General features: G+C 55.1%; 1 protein-coding gene across 1 annotated transcript in view; it reads right to left on the reverse strand.

Annotated features, from left to right (window-relative positions):
* Positions 1-7,650: 7,650 nt before the first annotated feature.
* Positions 7,651-20,662, reverse strand: part of Casz1 (castor zinc finger 1) — a 51,631-nt gene continuing 38,619 nt past the window's right edge. The window contains exons 10-19 of the mRNA XM_028757905.1: positions 18,932-19,064; positions 18,621-18,684; positions 17,267-17,421; positions 17,010-17,132; positions 15,795-16,133; positions 14,164-14,362; positions 13,244-13,415; positions 11,574-11,725; positions 11,322-11,463; positions 7,651-8,783 (exon numbers count right to left, since the gene is read on the reverse strand). Of these exons, the coding sequence (XP_028613738.1) occupies positions 7,651-8,783; positions 11,322-11,463; positions 11,574-11,725; positions 13,244-13,415; positions 14,164-14,362; positions 15,795-16,133; positions 17,010-17,132; positions 17,267-17,421; positions 18,621-18,684; positions 18,932-19,064 (2,612 nt within the window). The remainder of the gene's footprint in view (positions 8,784-11,321; positions 11,464-11,573; positions 11,726-13,243; positions 13,416-14,163; positions 14,363-15,794; positions 16,134-17,009; positions 17,133-17,266; positions 17,422-18,620; positions 18,685-18,931; positions 19,065-20,662) is intronic.

Genomic DNA, 20,662 nt, shown 5'->3' on the forward strand with positions numbered 1-20,662 from the left:
TGTGCTGAGCTGTGACCAGAAAGCTGGGGCAGGAGGAGTGCCTTCCAAGGGACAGTCTCTACTCCGTCCACTCAGGACTGGCCATGCCCGGAGCCATGGAGGTTCCTGTCATGTGCCTCATGTGGATGAGGGCCTGGGAAGTGGAGAGCGCCTGGTAGTGGCCACTGCTGCGGGTGGAGCCATGTAGCAAGACGCATGCCCCTCTGGTGGCATGTGCCCCTCCGGTGGCTCCAGTGGCTGCTGCTTCTCTTTGTCTGGGAAAGGAAGGAGGACATACATACCAGCATGGCTGAGGGGGTTGACTGTGAGCCGTTTTGTTTCAGAAGATGCCTACGTCCCTCCCCTCTGTCTCTTTGTCAGGTCTTCCTTTATCAGCTCCCATGAATCCTCAGGACTGCATCTCTAGCCTCCTGGTCCTAGAGAGAGGCAGTGCCTGGCAGAGGCAAGGCCTGGCAGGAGCTTCCCCGCCATCCTTTTTCCTGTTCCTGCCTCCTGATGTCCCCAAGGAAACCATGTTTCTTCACTCCTAGGGATGACCAGCCTACATTGCTGGGGGACCTTGCTCCCCTAGAAGCCCCAAGGAGTCTCAGTGTCAGGAGCCAGGGGGTAGACCTGAGCTGGGCCATCAGAGGGCTGGACCATGCCCTCTGGTGAGTGGATCACCTGGAAACACTGTTGCTACCATCTTTGGTACAGTAACATCTGTTACTATAACTTCTGAGGTCCCTTCTAAGGAGAACCAGAAAAGGCTAGAGGGCCAGATACCCTGGGGCAGATACCCTGGGGCAGAAATGAAGCCAGAGTGGGGGATAGGGCAGGGAGTGCTAAGTGCTGTCCTATTCTGCTTGCTAGGGACATGGGAACTGGGCCTGGAGGAGGTCTGTGCCCCTGAGTGTTCCCCACCTGGGCGTTACCAGCTCGGAAGGTTCTGGGCTCCAGCTCAGAAGAGAAGGGACAGAAACCTGAGTTGAGCTTTTGAGGACAGACTCTGGCGCGACTTCAGGGAAAGAAAAGCCCCTCCCCAAAACTGCGTGAGGGCTCCTAATAAAGGCGGCTGCTGGACGGGGGACATGGCCCTTTGAAAAAAAAAGCCTTTCATTAGAAAAATAATGCATTTCATCCAAATAAGGTAAAAATATTTGGAATGGGGCAGAAGTGAACAGCAGGCAGCGCCCGTCAGGCCCTTTCTGGAAGGGAGTACATTATTAAACTCAATTACGATGTCTTTTTATAAAGTGTCATTTGGGAGACGATGAACCCCAGTGCTCAGAGGCCATGCCCAGCTGTCTTGACGCGACCCCCCACCCCCCATCCCTGTATGAGCTCCCCTCAGCCCCAGAGCCGGGTGACTCATTGGAACTACCTTGGGCAGGACAGAAAGGGCAGGTTGGAGAATGCCACCCAAAGAAGAAGCAGTGTGGGGTGCAAGGGCATCTGGTACTGTTGGTAGGGAAAAGGGTTGCCCAGGGACTACTAAGTTCGTATCCCAAATATCGGGCTTCTCTGTTGTACATGTGCTTAATTACATATATTTAGGAAAAACTTGTGACTTGGGAGGGAAGAGAGGGACCTTCTACCCGGACGACTGAGTCGGCTTGTTCAGTGATCTGTCTCGCTCATTCGCTCTTGTGTACAATGCAACCCTCCTGGTACTTGGCCACTGAAAGAAGGCTGGTCTGGGACTGTCCTTTGGGGCCCTCATACCCTCTATTCACTCTGGGACCCAACCAGGCTTAAAAAGACACTGACTCTCAGGTATCCTGGCTAGGCCTCTCCTCTGGGGACTGTGCTGCCACTGCCTCAGAGCCCAGGGAAGGGAGAGACAGGCTGGAGTCACCCTCAGGGGCATTTCTGCCTTATCTTTATTTATCTTTATCTTTATTTCATGCTTTATCTTGGTCTAAACACTTCTGTGGGACACCAGAGGAGAAGGTCCCAGGCTCCAGGGGGAGGCACCAGGGAAGTCTTTCTAATCCAGACCCACCCTGTCTGGCCAAGTGGCTGAGGGAAGGATCTTAGCTGATAGCTCAGGGTCTTTATCAAGGTGACATGCCTTGCTATTGAGCACATTTCATATGACCACGGGGGCGGACCGTTTCCACAGTCCTGCCTGCATAGCTCACCCCTCGGATCATAACCCCACGACTCTTCATCAAAAGGAATTTGAGAGCTCAGCCTACATCTTGGGGTGACTTTACCTGAATGATGACCAAATCTTCATGGTTCACTGGTTCTTTGAAGGCTTTAAAGTCAGTGTCCTCCTATAAGAGGTTACTGAAACTTAGAAGATCCCTAGAGCCTTCTCTGGCTGCGTTGTGGGACCTGGGGAGACTTTAAAGGGGTAGGGGTGGGTGTTGAGTCAGGTAGCATGTTCCAGCTGCCTGAGGGGCCGCAGCAGCAAGGACTGTTGGAACCAGCTCTGTAGAGACCCTTAAAGGGTAAAGAAAAGAAAGGCTACGTAAGCAGAGCAGTGGATGCTGTGACTACCCGCAGCCACTCCCTGATTTATGGTACAGCCAGCGAGCCCACCCTATGTTGGAAAGTTAAGCGGGAAATTCGTAGAACACACTAGTGTCCGTCCCCCACCACCACTGCAACCTGGCACGCTGGCATACTGTCCTGGGGCTGTTGCCCTTGCCATGGCTTGGTGGACGGTGATGAGTAGCTGTTTCTGGTTAAACTGTGCTTTGGTTGTTCTGTGTGTGCATGCCTGTGAGTGTGTACTCGAAGGCCAAAGACAGCCTCTGGTGTCGTCCGCAGGAACACTGTCCACCTCCTTTGAGACATCTCTCCTTGGCCTGCAGCTCACCAGCTGGCCACAAGCCTTAGAAATCTCCAGTTTCTGCCTCTCCAGCACAGGCTTACAGGTGTGTGCCAAGCCCACCATCTTTATGTGGGTTCCGGTGATCAAACTCGGGTCTTTGTACTTGCAGAGGAGATGTGTTAGCAGCCAGGCCACCCCTCCAGCCTCCCTGGACCCTAACTAAAGCTGCAGTAACCAGAGTGTGGGTGCAGCTTGACATCTGGCTAGCCCATCACCCTGACTATGGCATCCTCTCCAGGGCACTTTGCAAGGGACCTGTATAGATTCAAGGTGCAGCACTGGGCCCCTAAAGGCTCAAGTTTTCTCCCTCTGGCAAAGCTAAAGGCTCCAAGTTTTGAGGCAGGCAGGTTTGGTGGAGAAGTGGCGTTTCCTTTTAGTCATGTGATCCCACAGAGGTTATGCACCTGCCCTTCACCTCCGAGAAGTCCCTTTCTGTCAGATTGCCCCCAGGATGGGACAGCACTTTCCAGAAAGGGTGGCATAGGTGGCCCCCTTCACTTCTGCAGGGTCTTCAGATTCTAGCGTTCTGGGGGCCTTACTTCTTGGAGACCTGGCCTGCCCTTAGGCAGCAGAATGTTCATCCCTGTGTCCTGGCTCTAGGCCAAAGCCACCTGTGGCACTGGGGCCACCTCTCATGACAGTGAATAGACACCTGTGTTGCCCAGTGGCCTGGATATACTGCACAGGAGGGCACCGTCTTAGTACTGTGTATCCCCCAACACTATCCTGAGCAGGGGTAGGGGGAGGCATTACTGGAACACCCCGGCCAGTACTGTCGGGAGAGAGGCTGGCCGCTGAGCTCAGCTACAAGCCTGCACTGCTGTTTCCAGCTCATCTCCCGATGCTACAAAACTCTTGAATTTGCCCCAGTTTGGGTGTTGAAGTGTTACACCACCACAGCTAATTAAAACCCAGAACAAAAACGTGTTTTACAACATTTCGTACTAAGTACAACAGGCCACAGGGAACATCATGGGGCCTGGGTCTTGGGGTGAAGTGCCACCCACAGCAGCTAGCTGCCCTCCTAGCTCTAGGGGCAGGGCTGGAACACCATCTAAGTGGGCTCATGTACCTGAAGCAGGGGTGTGTGCCCTTCGGGGCAGCCATCCATTCTCTGGAGGGACACCTAATGCCTTTCCCTGGACACTGTCTGAAGGTCACTAGGAAGCTGGCCCACCATCCCCTGGGTGTGGGTCTGCTGAGATCTAGCCAGAAAGCTTAGGGACAGGAGATAAGTGGGTATTTGGGGAGGTCCATCAAGATTGAGTCTACCCCCAAAACTGCCTCCGCTCCGCAAGTCCCACCCTGATGCCTACTGTGCTGTGCCTGGAGGGAGCCCCGTGGCCACACCACCTACCAGCCTATCTCCAGCCGAGCTTGGCTCCCTGCCTCTCCTCAGGCCCCACAGGAAGCCACACAGCCCACCCGGGCCTGTGAAACTCCAATAAAGGCTTTAATTTGTTGAACTTGTGTTTTGTCCCATAAATTAGTCACTGTTTTATTTAACAGAATCAAGATATCCACAAACAACAGGCGAGTTCCAACTTGAACATTTTAATAAGACCAAAAAAATGTCTATTTTCATGTCTGTTAGAAACATATTTATGTAAATAGCCTGTGGGCCGAGTTCCAGGAGCAGAGAGGGAAGGGTGCTCCGAGCTGGGCTGGAGGAGAGCCTCTCTGGTGGGAAACACACCCAGTCTGGCATCAGTAGGTGAGGCTGTGCACGCTTTGGTCTCCATACCCGCACTGGCTGGAGCTTGAGTGTACGCCAGGCTCAAGGAGGGGCGCCGGGTACCGCAAGGACCAGCTTTGTGAGAGCGTGACTTGCAGGAATTTGACAGTCAGTGTGATGTGCTCAGTAGAGACCATGGCGGGTTCTAGATTCTCTTCCCATTGTCCTTGGGCAGCTCTGGCCACTTGGAAACCAGCTCAGTGGGACTGGCACAGTGCGGGTGAGGCTGAGGCCGAGGGACAGTGGTGTCCTCAACCCTGGTGCCACCAAGCCCAGCAGCTTAGGCCTTGGTGTGAAGGCTGCAGACCCATGACACTCTGCCTCTGGGTCTGCCACCATGTGCTCCAAGCAGGAGCCTCGCCAGCATCCGGATTGGATCTGGGTACGTGCTGTTCCCAGACTGGGCAGGTCCCTGCAGGAAGAAGGAAGGAGCTGAGGGATTCCCTTGCCAAGTGGCAGCCCTGTAGCCCCAGAAAATACACAGGTGGGCTGGCCAGAGTGTGAGGCCTAGGGAGGCTTGAGGCCTCACTGCAGGGTGGCCCTTTCCAGGAGTGGTTCCTGAGGCTCAGGTGGGGGTTGAGGAGCAAGGCCTGAGCCCCTATCTTTTCTCTCTAGCAAATAGTGGGAGAACCTGGCCTTATGCCCAGAGGCAAAACTGGTCTATCCTGGCACCCCTGCCCTTCTGGGCTTTAAAGTGGCCAAGTCTCCCCTCCTCTCCCTGGGCTGGTATTCAGATCCTAGCTGATTTGGGCTACCCCACACACTGGGTCATGGCCAGCCTCTTGGGGCTAATTTTAAAAATAAGAGATAACGTGATGGATTTTTTTTCCAGTTTTTATTGAGTGAAAATGTCAAACCTTGCATCAGTCATGCAAAAAAAATCAAATAAATAAAACACATATATTAAATTTCTAATAGCACTAAATTCAAGTGGAAAAATATTCAGTTCTTAATAACCAGGTGCCGAGGAGACCAGATTCAAGTAATCAGAGCACGCGCTGTTCAGTTAGGTTTCATGTTCTGCATTTTTTTTTGTCTCAAAACCTCTCTATATATCTCTATATCTCTATATATGTATATACATATATATACACACATGTGTGCATACATAGTACTTTTATATTTATATATATACACATACATAGTTATAAAACATTAAAAAGAGCATTGGTGGGTCAGGCATCGTTTTCCTCACAGGAAGAAAAAAACAAAAATTACACATTAAAATTCAAGATGAGCTAGCAATGGCTTATAGTCCTAGTGTGCAATATGAAGCTTACAAAAGGCTACACTGCGCACTCTCCGCGGCTTCTTCTTTTTTTCTTTTTTAAGTTTTTATTTGATTTGCTACATTGAAAAATGTTGGTTTTTTTTTAAATTTTTTGTTTTGTTTCGTTTTTTTCTTTTCCTTTACAAAACTCCTTCCACAGAGGCAGAGTCCTGTGGTAGGTCAGAATCTGGGCGAACTCTCAGCAGCAGCAATGGAGGCTCTGGCAGGGCCGTTTTAGAAATGAACTTGTTTCCTGTTGGGTACTCTCGTCTCTCCGCTGTACCCTCCCTGCTCCCTCTCCAGTTCAGATGGTCCTGGCTTTCTGGCTGTGGGCAGCCAAGAGGGGACACACACACACACACTCACACATACACACACACACACATACTCAGAGACAGATAAAGAAAACCACTGCCCCATTTGGGCAGACCTCCTTTGAAGACCTGTGGGAGGGGCTTCCTGATGGCAACTCCTACGATTCCGGATTCCATTACTTGCCGGATTGGCCTGTTTTCTTCCAGCCTGGCTCTAGCCAGAACCTGGAGTCCACAGGTTTATCCCACAAGCCCTGCCTCAGGCAGCCTGCCCCTACCAGAGTCTGGAGCAGCCTCTGGCCAAGTAAGTGCCTACAGGTGAGCCCTGTGCAGAATCTAAGCGGACTCATTGCCTCCAGGAAAGGGGCATTTGGAAAAGGAACCATATCTGGGTGGGCTGCACCTGCACAAAAGCATCCTGAATAAAATAATAAAACATAACTGGAACGAGAGAGAGAGAGAGAAAAAAAAAGCCCTATAAAGCCACACGCATAACCAACAGAAAAACCCTCAACTGTTAAATTAGCTACAAACTTGTATCAAGAGAATAGTCTTTTTTTTTTTCCTTGTCTCTACAAAATTCAAGTTAAAAGTGGGAATCACGCAGCCCCCATCAGTGCTAGTGTTGAGGACAAAGCCTCAAACTGAGGCCTCTAAAATAAATGCAAAACAATTCCACAGGAGCAATTGCACTCGGGTCCCCAATCCCAGGGCTGGTCTGGAGGCGAGAGAGGGGAGGCTCCCCCGCACTCACCTTTTTTTTTTCCATTCCCCCCCCTTCTCTTTTTGTTCTATGTAGAATAATAACCTTTACAGGAAAAATACTGTACAACTTTCTTGTTTTGTTTTTCTTCCATTTTGATTACTAAAGCCAAAACCAGTCGCATCCTTCCTGTTTGCACCAGAGTAGCTGAGACCCTCGCCTCCAGGACCCCACCAGCTGTGCCAGCTTTGGGCCACAGCCTCAACTCGCTGGAGAGTGGGCTGGGGCCTGAGTGTCACCAGACTCGGACCATAGCTTGGGGGCGGGGATGCCGGCTTGCTGCTGATTCCATGAGATTCCCTCCATGCCCCTGTAGTGTCACCCGTGCTGATGCTGACCGTCTTCGGCCGGCCCTCCCCCGAGTCAGGGGGAGGTCTTAGCTGCATTGGGGCGGGGGGGGGGCAACCAGATGCTACAGGAGCCTGCCGTCCCCACGACCCGGTGACCCCCGCGGGGAGCCCCTGAGCAGACAAGGACCTCGCGTGTGGGTACCGAGAGGAGCGCAGGTCAGCGCTGCCACCCCGACACAGCACCTGCTATTCCCTGAACACCCGCTCGGGCGGGCGGGGAGGGCGCGGGCGGCCCGGAGCACCAGAGGGGTCCCCGCCTCTGCCCTGAGACGGACTCGGGGTCCGGAAGCACCGGTGGGGCCAGGGCGCCTCACTCCCTGGGGCGGCCCAGCGGGGTCTGTACACAGGGGTTCACATACAGAGCAGTTCTAGAGGGGCTGGGGTGGCGCGGCGGCTAGGGGGACGCGGCGGTGGGCGCGGGGCCGGGGCCACCCAGGGCCGCCAGCGGGGTCCGCGCGCCAGCCTCGCCCGCAGCCTCGGGCAGCGACTCCTCGGAGTCGGTGCGCAGGTCCTCGTCGTCGTCATCATCATCATCATCCTCCTCGTCGTCGTCCTCTTCATCGTCATCCTCGTCGTCGTCCTCGGCCTCCTCCTCCGGCAGCTCCAGCTCCTCCTCATCGTCCTCTTGGGAGGACTCCCCAGCGGTGGCTGTGGTGGCTGTGGTGGCGGTGGTGGTGGTGGCAGCGGCGGCGGGGGCGGGGGCGGGCGCAGCAGGGCCGTCCCGAGTCCCGGGGGCGGTGGCAGGTGGGCCGGGGTCCCCGGTGTCCCCGAGCAGACCTAGGCCCGCGGCCGCTGACTGCAGGAAGAGCAGCGAGCCCTGCTCGGCGGCCAGCGTGAGCGAGCCGTCCAGGTTGACGGGCGCCCCCGGAGAGGCTGCGGGAGGCTCCCCTCGCTCCTGCTTCTCGTGCTTGCGCTTGTGCGAGTCCATCTGCGACATGCCCACCACTGTGTGGCGGCAGCCCGGGTAGGTGCAGTGGAAGTGCGAGCACTTGAGCTTGTACTTGCAGTCGGGCACGGCGCAGTCGGCGCTCGAGCTGAACTGGCAGAAGCCAGCGGCGCTGATCACGTCCTGCTTGCCGTGGTGCTTGCGGTGCGCGGTGACCTTGGTGCTGTCCGTGCAGCGGAAGCGGCAGCGCAGGCAGTGGAAGTGCGTGCTGGTGCCCGAGAACGGGCAGTCAGCAAAGTGGCAGCTGAGCGAGGCCTTGAAGCGTTTGAAGTCGTCCAGCACCAGGTTGTCCACGCGGTCGTGGTGCTGTGCGTGCTTGTACATGTGCGTGCGTCCGCAGAACTTGTAGCCGCAGTTCTCCCGCGTGCAGTGGTAGTGGGTGACCTTGAGTGAGAACTGGCAGGCTGTATCCTTGCAGTCCTCGTAGAGGTCAAAGCGCCGGAAACCCTCGAGCATCATGCCCTCGTCCAGCATCTTCCGAGACGAGGCTGTCTTCCTTCGCTTGCCAAAGGGAGACATGTCCTCGATGATCCAAAAGCGCTTTTTGGCCCCCGAGGCTGTCGGCATGGAGATGGTGTTCCCTAGAGAGTAGCAGAGAGAGGTCAGCGTGGAAGGGGTGCCCTTTTGGCAGCAGTATCCACGTGGGCACCCTTCCCAGGGTCACACCCACACAGGGCCCCTGATCCTGGCATGGTGGCCAGCAGACACGGCTTAGAAACAACACCCTGGCTTCCCCCTGGCTAGGAGCCTCTCCCATGGTCCCCTTGGGAACAGCAGGGAGTCCCAGGCTTCCCCTGTCTTCTGGGTCTACGGGATGACCACACAGGCATCCCGGGTGTTAGCTCTGCCGGGATGTGGCGACTGCTTCCTGGCCAGTTTGGGTGGGAAGTGAGGACACATCCCAGCGATAATTGAAACTGAAGGGGAAGCTGGGAATCTAGGTCGGTGGAGTGTAATTACCCAAGTTGGACCCTGGCCAGGACGCCATCACACGCCTGCCTCTAATGAGGGACAGGCCAGCTCCCTTCCTGCCCGCTCACCAGTCTCCGGCTGCCTGCTTGTCTGTGCAGGGGGGGGTTGCCTCCTGGAAGCAAGGATGCTCCAGGGCCACGTGGGGCTCTAACTCCTTGCCCCTGGCAGCATCTTCTTGATCCCAGAAGTTTCTTTAAGGTATTGGAGTTCTCTGCCTGGGCTGAGGGACCCCGTAGAAATACCCAGAAGGCTCTGCTGCCCTCTCTATTGGAGCCTTTCCTAAGGCCTGAACCCAGGAGCCCAGCCAAGATCCAGGCACTCTGACAGCCACCCTGGTCCCACCCTGGTTCTCAGGGACCAGAAAGACTGGCCACAGTCTTCTCTATGCCTTCCTGGGAAGCACCTGAGGACACCTGTGGTGGTGTCCTGCTAGCTGCACTGACACCGGGGATGAAGTATACAGCTCTAGCATTCAGTCACAAATTCCCTAGGACCAAAAGACCCCAGGCTAGGCCCTGCCCAGAGTAGATGGAAGCATCTTCCTCCCCGAGCCGCCCCAGGATGATGCCTGGCTACCTACCATTCTGCCTTCAAACTTCTGCAATAGTATATTGGGGGGAGGAGGGCTCAATCATCTACTCTTGGCAGCTGAAGAGAAATCAAGGGCTAGGACAGCATAGGGGCATCCAGGCAGGGGGCAAGGGTCTGGAAATCGGTGGGGGACAGAGCACTGCAGCTTGAAGTCGCGGGGTTCTGCCTGATTATGCTGGCAAGAGAGCTTTCAGTGGACTGGGTTCAGTTTGCCCTGCTCGGGGCCAGCAGCTCTGGGGATCGGAACATCACCTAGGCTCAGTCAGAAGGTGAAACAGGAATGGATGGATAGAGACCTGGGGTGATGTCTACCCCAGGAAAAGGGCAAGCACACCATTCCCACAAGGCCACTGGACATGGGGCTGGGACAGCGAGGGTTATCTATCTGCCACTGAGTGCTGGGTGAGCCTGGAGGCACCGTAGGTTTCTTGTCCCCATCTAGCTTTGGAAGAGGAAGGAGGCTCAAACCAGTATCAGAACCTTCCAAACCTGGGCAGCTCCGAAGCGAACTGAGAATAGCACGGGCTCTGTCCTCACAGTGCCAAGGAGGACAAGGACCTCACGAGTCACCTGGCAGTAATCTGTTCTCTGAGGTATTTGGCTGTTAGGGGTGTGGGGTAGCCCTGCCCTTGGCTCTGCTGGCCACGGGAAAAGATCCAGTCCTGGATCATAGCCTTGAGGCTCTGTTGGGGTGTCAGACACTGGCAAGAAGGCATGTTTGAGTTACCTGCAGCATCCTGAACTAGGGGGGCGTCACTTTTTACTGGAGTTGGAGTGGCAGTGATTGGCGGGAAGCTGGGCGGGCTGCTGATGGGCTGGGCCAGGCCCCGGCTGACTCCCAGAGTGGCACTGAGCAGAGAGTATGACAGACAGGACGGAGAGAAGAGGCATGGGAGGGGAGGGAGGGGAGGCCGGAGCACAGCCGGTGGGAAAGATGGAATCAGGGTGGGCGGTGCAGCCCCTCGAGCAGCCTCGTCACCAGCCGCAGCAGGAGGAGGAAGAGGAGGAGGAGGAGGAACCGGGCAGCCTGGAGAGGATGGAGAAAAGCAGAGAAAAAAACAAAACAAACGAACAAACAAAAACAAAAAACCCAAATGAGAAACCGATGGCAAGGTGCGGTATGGAAATATGTGGACAGATGAGCAGAGAGGAGCGGCAAGGAAGGAGGAGAGAGGCTGCTGGTGCAGTGTGGGCAGAGCTCATGGTGGGCACCAGGTGTCCAGGGAGGGCCTTGCGGAGGACAGGGCCTCTCAGGGGGGCCCTGGGTCCTGGATGGAGGCTGGGACTGAGACCAGGAGGAGGGTTGGCACAGGGGCCATGCTGCTTTCTCTGGGGCTAATGGGACAAGCCCTGGTCTCTCTCTGGGGACACCGAAGTGACCCAGAGGGAGTGAAGGCAGCAGGGAGCCTGGGCAGAATGACCGGAGAGGCCTCAATACAACGCCCAATGTTGTACAAAGCTTGTCTGCTGCATTCCAACTTGGCCTCCTTGGAGGCTGCTTAACTATCGATCGACCTGTGTCCCAAGAACGACAAGGCTAGGCCTGGGACACTCACCGGCTGCTGTGCTCTCATTGCCTACAGGAGTGCTGGAGCAGCTGCGGTCCATCGTGGAAGACTCCGAAGAAGCTGCGCCAGGACTACAGCCTGTATAGTCCATGCCCTCGTCCGTCTCAGCATCCATTAGGCTCGGGGGACCCTGGAAGAAAGGAGAAGGGCTCTAAGGTAGTAGCCCACGGGTTCCTTGGGCATTATGGGTAGCACGGCACTAAGAGGAAGGACAGGTGAGCCGTGCCGGGAGGGTCTCACCTGGGAAGGGGGCACTCGGTCGAAGTTCTTCCCCAGCATCCTCCGCATGTGCTTCCGGGCGTGCGAGGTCATCTGGTGCTTGAGGAGAAAGGAGAACTGGCAACCTTCCCGGATGCAGTGGAAGTGGCTATTCACTCGGTTGTACTTGCAGCCTGTGGATGGATGAGAACATATAGCAGCCGTGAGCCTCCCCAGGTAGTGTGCTGGGCAGAGGTGGCGTGCTTCATAGGCCGGTGGCATCTGGGGGGAACACCAGTAACCAGCTCACTCCTGGAAGCCTAAATCTGCCTGGCTGTCTCATCCCTGGCCTCCCCTCTGGCTTGTAGAGGGGCCTAGTTCTATACACTCTTCACTGAGAAGCCACAACTCTGCGACAAGGGACCTTTAGGAAAGAACCTCTCAGCAAGCCACCTTATTTAGATTGCTGGTCAGCTGGCCTCCACCCTGCCTCCGCCCCGCCTGCTTCTGCTTTGCTCTAGGCTGAGAACAAACAGCAGGCAGGACCTAAAAGGCTTCAGCTAAGGGCAGGCGAGGGCCTGTCCGTTGCCATGGTACCAGGCTGGCCAGGTGTCTCATGTCATCTCCTAGCTTTGTTTGGCCCCAACTACTACCAAAACCACCAAAAGTTGAGTAAACAAGAACCACTCCAGAATCCCTGGACAGCTGTAAGCCGAGCCTGGTACAGCAGAGGCCACCAGGTGTGGGCACCTGTTGCTGTGGTTACCAGCCCTCCTCGGATCAGGGATCCCTTCTGAACTAACACTTGAAGGAAAGGTTTGTTTTCTTTCTCTTCTGGCAGTTAAATTGGACTGTCTCGCCCCGCGCCTACGGAGGCCTCGGAATGCAGCTGGCATTAGCCTCCAGGGGCTCCTCAAGCCCCTGCCACAACTACTACTGGGCCAGGAGAGGCCTGGCCGGCAAACACCTCATCGGTCTACCTGTCACTCGCTGTCTTCCAGCTTCTGGTCTACCCCTAGGAAAGTCCTGCCGCGCATCTTCGGGTCTATAGGAACTTGTCCTGTCCTGAGGCTAATGGGTTGGCTGTGGCCTCTGGGATGTGGGCCTGAGGCTCTTCCCTACAGGCCCCAGTGCCTTGGGCCAGAGCAGGAAGGTCAGGGAGGCATCGGAAGACACCTGCTACCAAGCTCCGAAGCACCCAAACCTCTGTGTATCCCGTTCACCACGTACTTCAGCAGGGTCTATAATGTACTTGACTACAGGTTTCCAGTACTGAGCTTCATTGTAAGCATATGCTAAACGCCTTTCAGAGTAAATAAATAACTGAGATGAACAAACAGCTTGCTCTGGACAAAACCCTCAAAACTAAAGAGCGTCCTCAGAGGACGTCCAAGTCTTATGTGTCCACTCAAGGAAGCAAGAGTGAGAGGCAGGGGTGCCGGGGTGTGGTCCCAGGGTGTTGTCTTGGGGTGCGGATGATGCTTGGAGCTGCCCTCACTGTCTTTCTGGGATGTCTGGACTCTGATGCTTTTACAACTTGTCGGACGACACTTGGCATATGACATCTGTGATATCTTTCACAGATCAAGGGGCTGGGGTGGTGACAGCAAGAGTGAATTCCTGGAGAGGTGGCCCAGGCCATCAGGACCCCCAGGGATCAGAGCTGCACTTCAACCCTACTGGAAGTCCCTGCCCATCCTTGGCCTCAGTACCTAGCCTTCCGCACTCCTCGCGCTTGGTGAAGTATTTGAACCCGTTGGCTGCCCGTCGCTCAGCCTTTTCATGCTTCTTTATATGCCATGGAAGTTTGGTGGTGATGTTGGTGACAAAGTAGCAGCCCGTCCGGAGGCAGTGGTAGTGCCCCCGCATCCGGAACTCGCAGTGCTGCGGGGAGGAAGGCGTATGTGCGTCAGGATGGGCAGGAAAATCTGAGAGCTCCCGCTAGTGTCTGGGCCATGGAAGGTTCTCTGAGCCTGTGTTCTTCCATGCTCAGAGTTAGGAGTGAAGCAGTCTGTCTGCTTCATCACTTCATTAAAACATCTCGCACCTCTTTGCTAATGCCACACCCAGAACAGGCATCACTAATCTGTTTTCAAGTTCGGCCCTGTATGACCAGACCTGGGCAGACATCAAAAATCTACCCCAGCACGCCGAACCTAGGCAGACATCACTAATCTATCGTAAAAGTCTTTTTTGCACACTTAGACCTTACCTGTGACTACTCAGGCAGCCTACCAATCTTGGAGACTAGGCCTTTAAAGAGAACCTGATCTGTCCTTTCTGCCAGGCATGGACTGTTCTATTTCTTTATCCTATGAGCCTATTTTAAAAGTCTAGGCCTCTAGGGAAAGGGGGCGTGGCTATTTCCAGGATGGGCACGAATGATGTCAAACACACAGTGGCAGAGATAGCATTTAGTCACCACTGGGAGTTAGGCCTGAAATGACAGCCCTCACCAACTGAACATCAGTCTGGACCCCTGCCCAGGGGCCTCTAGGGGCTCCGGGGACAGACAGTGAGTGTCCTTTCCAATGTCTAGGGCAGGCCAACTTAAAAATGGTGTGAAAAGTGGAGTCTCTGCCAGGAGAAGCTTGCCCTGGGCCTTGGGCCTCCCCCGCCCCGCCTCACTGACCTGGTTGGGACACAGACACTGCAGAGAGTAGTAAGCAAACTGGTCTCGCACGTTCACCAGGCTGTTGCTGGGGTTGATGTGGTCCAGGCAGTGGGACTCGGCCTTGCCCGAGGTCTTGCAGACGTACTTGCAGTTACCGAAGAGACAGTGGAAGTGGAACTTGCTGGCATATTTGCAGTCGGTCGCCAGGCATGGATCGCTAGAAGGAAACCACAGCCCAGAAGGTCATTGGCATCCCAAGCCCTACCACTGATGTCCTCTCTTGGTTTGTGTTAGGGTTCCCTTCTCAGTCACCAGGAGTGTAATCAAGGGGAACGCAGCGGGTCAACCTCCTGCTCAACGGGAACATTCAGATAGAGACTACAGATCCCAGCATGCATCCCTGTCTCCTTTTGGGAAACTCTTGCCTGGTAGATGGGGATTGCCATAGTCAGGGTGCTCAGAGCAGTGCATGCTGGGACATGTAGTTTCCAAGGCCACACCTCAGGATTAGAGATAAGAGGACTGCAATAACTTCTCAAGCATAAAAATAATGGATAGTGCTGCCATTCCTGGCTGGGTGCCAGCAAGGGCTTGGCTGGCAAGACATGGACTGCGTGGATGTGGCTGACTGACAGACTGCAGATGGGTGGGCAGCCCTGCCAGGAAGTGCCACTACGGTGGGGTGTGAGCAAGTGGTAACGTGCCTGGTGTCAATTCTGGCTAGGGCTCACAGCTGCTGGGACATCCCAGAGTCAACTGAGGCCTACGGTGCTCACCTGCCCAGAGAACCTAGGGGCCTGGGGAGTGACGGGGTGGCGGGGGGGGGGGGGGGGGGGGGGAGAAGGGGGTGATAATAAATGGGGAAGGACTGGAACACCCGCTAGTGTCTCTGAGGGTTGAATGCCAGGGAGCTGCAGCCATGACTGGGAGCCCCCAGGCTATGGAGACATGTAGTCTCCAGAGAATGGACCCGTGCTGGGAGCTCTGGCCAGGAAGCTAAGGAGGCTACCACATCAGGGAAGGGAGAGAGTGCGGGGGAAACGGGAGAGACATAAGAGCCCTGTACCCTTCCATGCCATGGGCCCAGCCCCAGGTTCTCAGAGAGGGAGGACAGCTGTTACTCAGGTGGTATAAATAATCCAATTTATTACTTTTTATTGAGAACAGGAAGCCACACACTTTATGATACAAAGTCACCGTTCTCGCCGCAAGAAGCCACCACCATTAAGTGAAGAAGGTTCCTTCCACCCCTGACCACTGTGTGGACCTTGAGGGGCCTAGGCCCTGCGCCTACCCGTGCCTTCCATGTCTATTTGACTCAGCCTGGATACGCACCACAGAGTTGGTCAGCAAGGCAGCCCCAGGGGAACATAGCTTTTTTGTAGGAAGTTTCCTGAGGAAGCCCCATACCTAACTCACCCCAGCCAGTCCTGGCAGGATCACAATGGATCACTGAGGATAAGGTCACCTGCGCTGTTATCCCCTCACTTACTGGCTGCTCAGTACAAGTGTACAGCTGGAAAGCTAAGTCCCAGAGGCTGAGGACAGCCAGTGTAACTCTGAGGGGTGAGGAGCAGGGCCTCCTGGCTGCCCTGGCAACACCCACTCCCAAGACACAGGGACAGGTGCCAGCTCATGGAGGGACTCACTTGTCCTGGAACTGGAGGAACCCGGGTTTGACCTGAGGCTTGGCGTTCTCTAGAGACGTCGTCGCCAGGGGCGAGGTGGGCAGGTGAGGCACTGACGAGGGAATCTGAGGCATCTGGGGTATGGTGGAAGCCAGCTGCTTCCAGGCGAGCAGGGTGGGGGTGGAGGGCACAGAGACTGGACTGGGAGCAGGCCCCTCCAGAGAAGATCCAGGGACCATGGTGCAAGGAGGTGCTGGCGGGGACGAGGGTGCCAAGGGAGGTTTGGTCTCGGCAGCAGAGGCTGGGAAGGGAGCCTCTGTGGTTCCCTTTGCTGTTCCTCCCTCCGTCCGGAAGTGGAAGCTATGGAAGGCAGAAGAGGGTGTCTCAGGACATCAATCAGTAAGACCCACTGCCAGGTCAGCCCTTCCTTGTCTATGCCTGCTTGGCCCTGAGTGTGACCCTATTACAACAGGGCCGAGTGTTGCTTCCGAATTCCCAGCATGGACTCTGGAGGCCTCCCATGACCCTACCTGAGCAGAAGGACTTGAGAACCAACCATTGGTCCCACCATGGATCTGAATCTGGGCTAGACTCAACTCCATCATCTACAGATGACTTGTGTCCTAAGCTTCTCCCTCCACCTGGGCTGCATGTGAGAGAGCCTCCTCAGGCCCCTCCCTTCAAGAGGGTGCTCTGAGACTCACAGGGAGGAGGGCACAGTGTTTGGTAGGCTCTGGTACAGCAGCTGGGGGAGGAAGCCTGACATGGACCTAGAGAAGTTCTGAGTGCTGGCACAGGCAGTGCTAGCCAGCACTGCTTTTCAGCTCTGTGGAAATCATAAAGACACTGCAATTGACTAGGTGAAAGGAAATACAGAGGTGTCACATGTTGCTAGAAAGGCCTGCGTCCAGGGTCCCTTGCCCTGGTTCCAAACCAAGTCTTTCCAGCTGGGCTGTAGCCTTTCTAAACACTCTTCGGGGCCTCTGCAGGATAGCTAGCCCACCTGGTGCTCCAGGGCCCGGTGCGTAGGAGTAAGGGAAGCCTGTCCCCTTTCTGGGGTGGCACCTATGAACTCAGGCCTGTGGCCTGGCCACAACTGCTCTGGAGTATTGTTTGAAGGGTGGCTGGAGGCCTGTGCTACCTTCATCCCCCATCAGGTCCAGGGCATAGCACGGATAGGGCTGTTTTAAGGAACACACTCTCCTCCCCCTTTCCTCCCCCAAGACCCTCACTCACTTTGCATGTTTGATGGCTCCATCCAAGGTACTGAAAAGCGCACCGCACTCCTCCACTACACAGTGGAAATGCACCTTGTGGAGGAAGTCACACTGGGCGTCACAGAAGTCCTTGGTACCAAACCTGGTCAGAAAGAGCTCAGCAATTAGGGAAATCTCAGTCAGAGGTGGGGCCTTGACCACCAAGGTGGGTGAGAGCAAGACCCTGAGTCCCCTGTGTCCCCCTCCCCCACCCCCCATTCTCTGTAGAGCCCTCACCTGCGGAGATACACCTTCCAGGGCTCTGACAGCTTCTCTTGAACCAGCGCCTTCACAGCCTTGCCCAAGAAAGGCGAGGACTCCCCAGCGGGGCTCCCCTCCACTTCTGTCTTGATGTTCAGCAAGTTTCCAAGGCTGGGGTTGCACTGAGTCATCTGAAAGGACAGAGGGGAGCTTGGATCTGGGGAATCTCAGGACGGACAATGAATGCCTCTGAGCCCTGCCGTGCTGTGAGCATAGAACAGACACACACACACAGCCCTATGGCCTTGGCTAGAGAGGAGGCCCATCTGTGGTTCTGGTCCCCTGGAGGCAGGGCCTCAGGTAGAGGACTAGCCTGCAGCTGGATCATCATTCAAACTGAGGCCTCTCCTCCGGGCGAAACTGCAGCCCAGCTTTCCCGACACTTTGCCTCTCCCTGGTTATTCTCCTACCAGAAGGTATTCAAAAGAAACGGATTCAGGAGGAGGGATGATGGCGTGTGTGTGTGTGTGTCTGTGTGTGTGTGTGTGTGTAACCCCTGTGAATTTCTTGAGGTTAAAACCCACGCAAAGTAGGATAAGACATTTTCACAGGTTAAGAGCAGTCAGGTTCACTGCTGCTAACATGGATCGTGAGGGAACAGGGGACAGTGACCAGAGGAGGGCAAAGGGCAGCAAGAGAGCAACCACGAAGGGACAGGCAGCAGGGCAGGGCCTCAGCAGCTGGGGCTGCTGCACGGATGGTACCCAGCTGGAACCCACCTACCCACCGCACGAGGTCCAGCCTAGACCCAGCTCCTTCTTCAACCCAGTCACTTGTGTACAGTAACCAAATTAATCTTGCTGCAGTCAAATTTATCATGTGAAGGGGAAAATATATTTGAGATGATGTATAATTTACAAAGACCCTGCATTATTTAAAATAAATGTTCTGGAGCGACCTCTCCGGAAGGCGTCCGAGACCATTACTCAAGCCGAAAAGTGGAAATTGATGCTTTGCTCCCACTTTGGTCCTCCCCTCCCCCACCCCCTTCTTAAACAAACAAAAAATATATAAAATAAATAAATAACATTAATAACCGAGGGCCAGAGAAGTTAGAAGGTTCTGGAAAAGCTTTTGGAGCCCTCTATCCGAAGGGGAAAAAAAGGGTGTCAGAGGCTGAAATATATTTCTTCAGCCAGTTCATTAAATTAATTTGTAAGCAGTGGCTCTGAAATTATATTCGATGAAAAATGGCCTCAAAATTTAAATGGTACAAACTCATCTTATTAGAGGGAAAACATTAAAAAACAAACACATCCCCCCAACCCCCCAGCACAGCTTTAATTTCTCTGGGTGGGGGAATGGGAGGCGTGTGATGGATGGTTCTTACCTTATTCATAAGCGAGGATAAAAGAGATGAATTTGCCGGTACTGCGTGGCCATTTGATTCATTACTAGAACACAAACCAAGGGGCTTCAACTCAGACATCCATGAGGCCAGGCCCAGAGGCCCTTCCCTCCCAGTCAGCCAGCCCAGGGCTCGGAGATTTCTATTCTCTGCTGTGACTGCTCTGTGGCAGAGTGAGCCAGGACAGGAGGTGAACTCGGCTCGGTCCCCAGGGCTGGCTGAGAAGAAGAGGCCCAGACCACCTCTGGGGGCCCAGGCCAGCTTGTGCAGCAGCTTCTCTGGCCTTGCCTCACCTGGGCTCCTTCACTGTCAGGTCTAGGCTGCGGTCTTGGGAAGCCTCCTGAGGACCTGGGGTGCCAGCACTGTCAGGCTCCTGCTTCACCTGGGCCTGAGGGAACTTAGTGGGGGTGGGCTGCTGCCCACTTCCTGCAGGGGATGGGAGGGAAGATGGGATCAGAGCGGCTCAGGTTTCCTCAGGTTTCACACAGGCACAAAGTCTAGTACCCCCTGCTCCTAAACACCCAAAGGAAGGGCAGTGGGCTGAATAGTCGGGGGGGGGGGGTGCCCTGGAAGACTGGCTGCTGCCGGTCAGCGGTCCTTCCCGCTGACGAGATCACTTGCGACGTGTACCCCTGTGTGGCAATTCTTCAAGTGATAATTATTGCAAAATTATGTCAAAGTTGTCCTGGCTTAGGGCCTCTTGGAGGAGGAGAGCGGGGTGGCCGGGGAGGGGGGCCTGGGCGGGGACAGCGGCCCTTCATTTCCACCACCAACTGTCACAGTCGATTTGTGGGGCTGCCGCTTAAGCTTTTATTAAAGACTCTGTTAATGCTGAGGGAAAGTGGCAGATCTGGACTGGGAGCGGCCCCTCCGCAGTCCCTGCCCACTGTTGCCGAGGCGACGGCCCTGTCTGCACTGAGCATGCCTGAGGAGGGCAACTGCTGTGTCAGGGCTATCAAGGCTGACGGGCCAATCAGGGTGGTTCAACCTATCCAACCTCATCCGTCTGTCAAGCTGTCCGGGCCAGAGACTGCAGGCCCGCCCTGGATGCCTGACTGGGGATGAGGGGGAGCTTGGTGGGAAGAGGCCACAGGAGGCTGACGGGGCAGGGCCAAAGGAAGTTGCTGACAGGATGGCGTCCAGTGAGCCCTGCTCCCCATAATCCCCAAGTGACTGAAATATTAATTTGCCCCAAGGCATTACAGCTTACAGAGAGCTGCTCCAGACACAAGTGACATTTTATTAAAGATGAAGGGAAACAGCTCCCTCCCCTTTATCTGACCTTTCTTTTTGAGGGGGATGAGGGGGAGAGGTGTTTCTAGGGTAAAAAAGTAACTTGACAGTCTAGTAGCAGAGACTTCTGTGGCCCCCAGCTGGAGAAGTGTAGCTACAGTAAGATCCCTCCCACACTTGAAGTGGAAGACGGGGGTTCCAAACAGGGCCACGACCCTCTCATGAGGAGTCCACACTACAGTGACCTGCAGTCACCTAGCCTAGGCTCCAGAGAAGAAGCCCTGCTCCCTTCCCAGACTAAGCATCCCTAAGAGGCCCCACATAGGTGGCAGAGACCCTTGGTCTTGGCTGGTTCTGAGATGGTTTTGGATGGGAGCAGAACATGAAGGCTGGGCAGCCAGGCTGCTGAGGATACGGGAAGGAACAGGTCTCTCTGTCCCACCCGGTCTACAGGGTGGGGCTTCTGAATCTGTCCTCAGCATCCAGCTCTGGCAAGCTACTCTGGGCAAGTACCAGTGGGTTCTGAAGGAATGACAGAAGCCATATCCTGGGAGTGAGCTGAACTCTTTCCAGGAATCCAAATAGCACTGGCTGTCCTCCGAGGAAAAGGGGCAGGGAAAAACAGGAAAGAGGGGAGAGAAAACTCCCAAAGAAAAGGGAAGGAGAGAAAGAAAGGGGACAAGAGAGAAAGAGAGAAAGGGGACAAGAGAGAGAGAGAGAGAGAGAAAGGGGACAAGGGAGAGAAAGGGGACAAGGGAGAGAGAGAAGGGGACAAGGGAGAGAGAGAAGGG

Source organism: Grammomys surdaster, unplaced genomic scaffold (assembly GCF_004785775.1).
Source record: "Grammomys surdaster isolate TR1022 unplaced genomic scaffold, NIH_TR_1.0 126185, whole genome shotgun sequence".
NCBI classification, from domain to species: Eukaryota; Metazoa; Chordata; class Mammalia; order Rodentia; family Muridae; genus Grammomys; species Grammomys surdaster.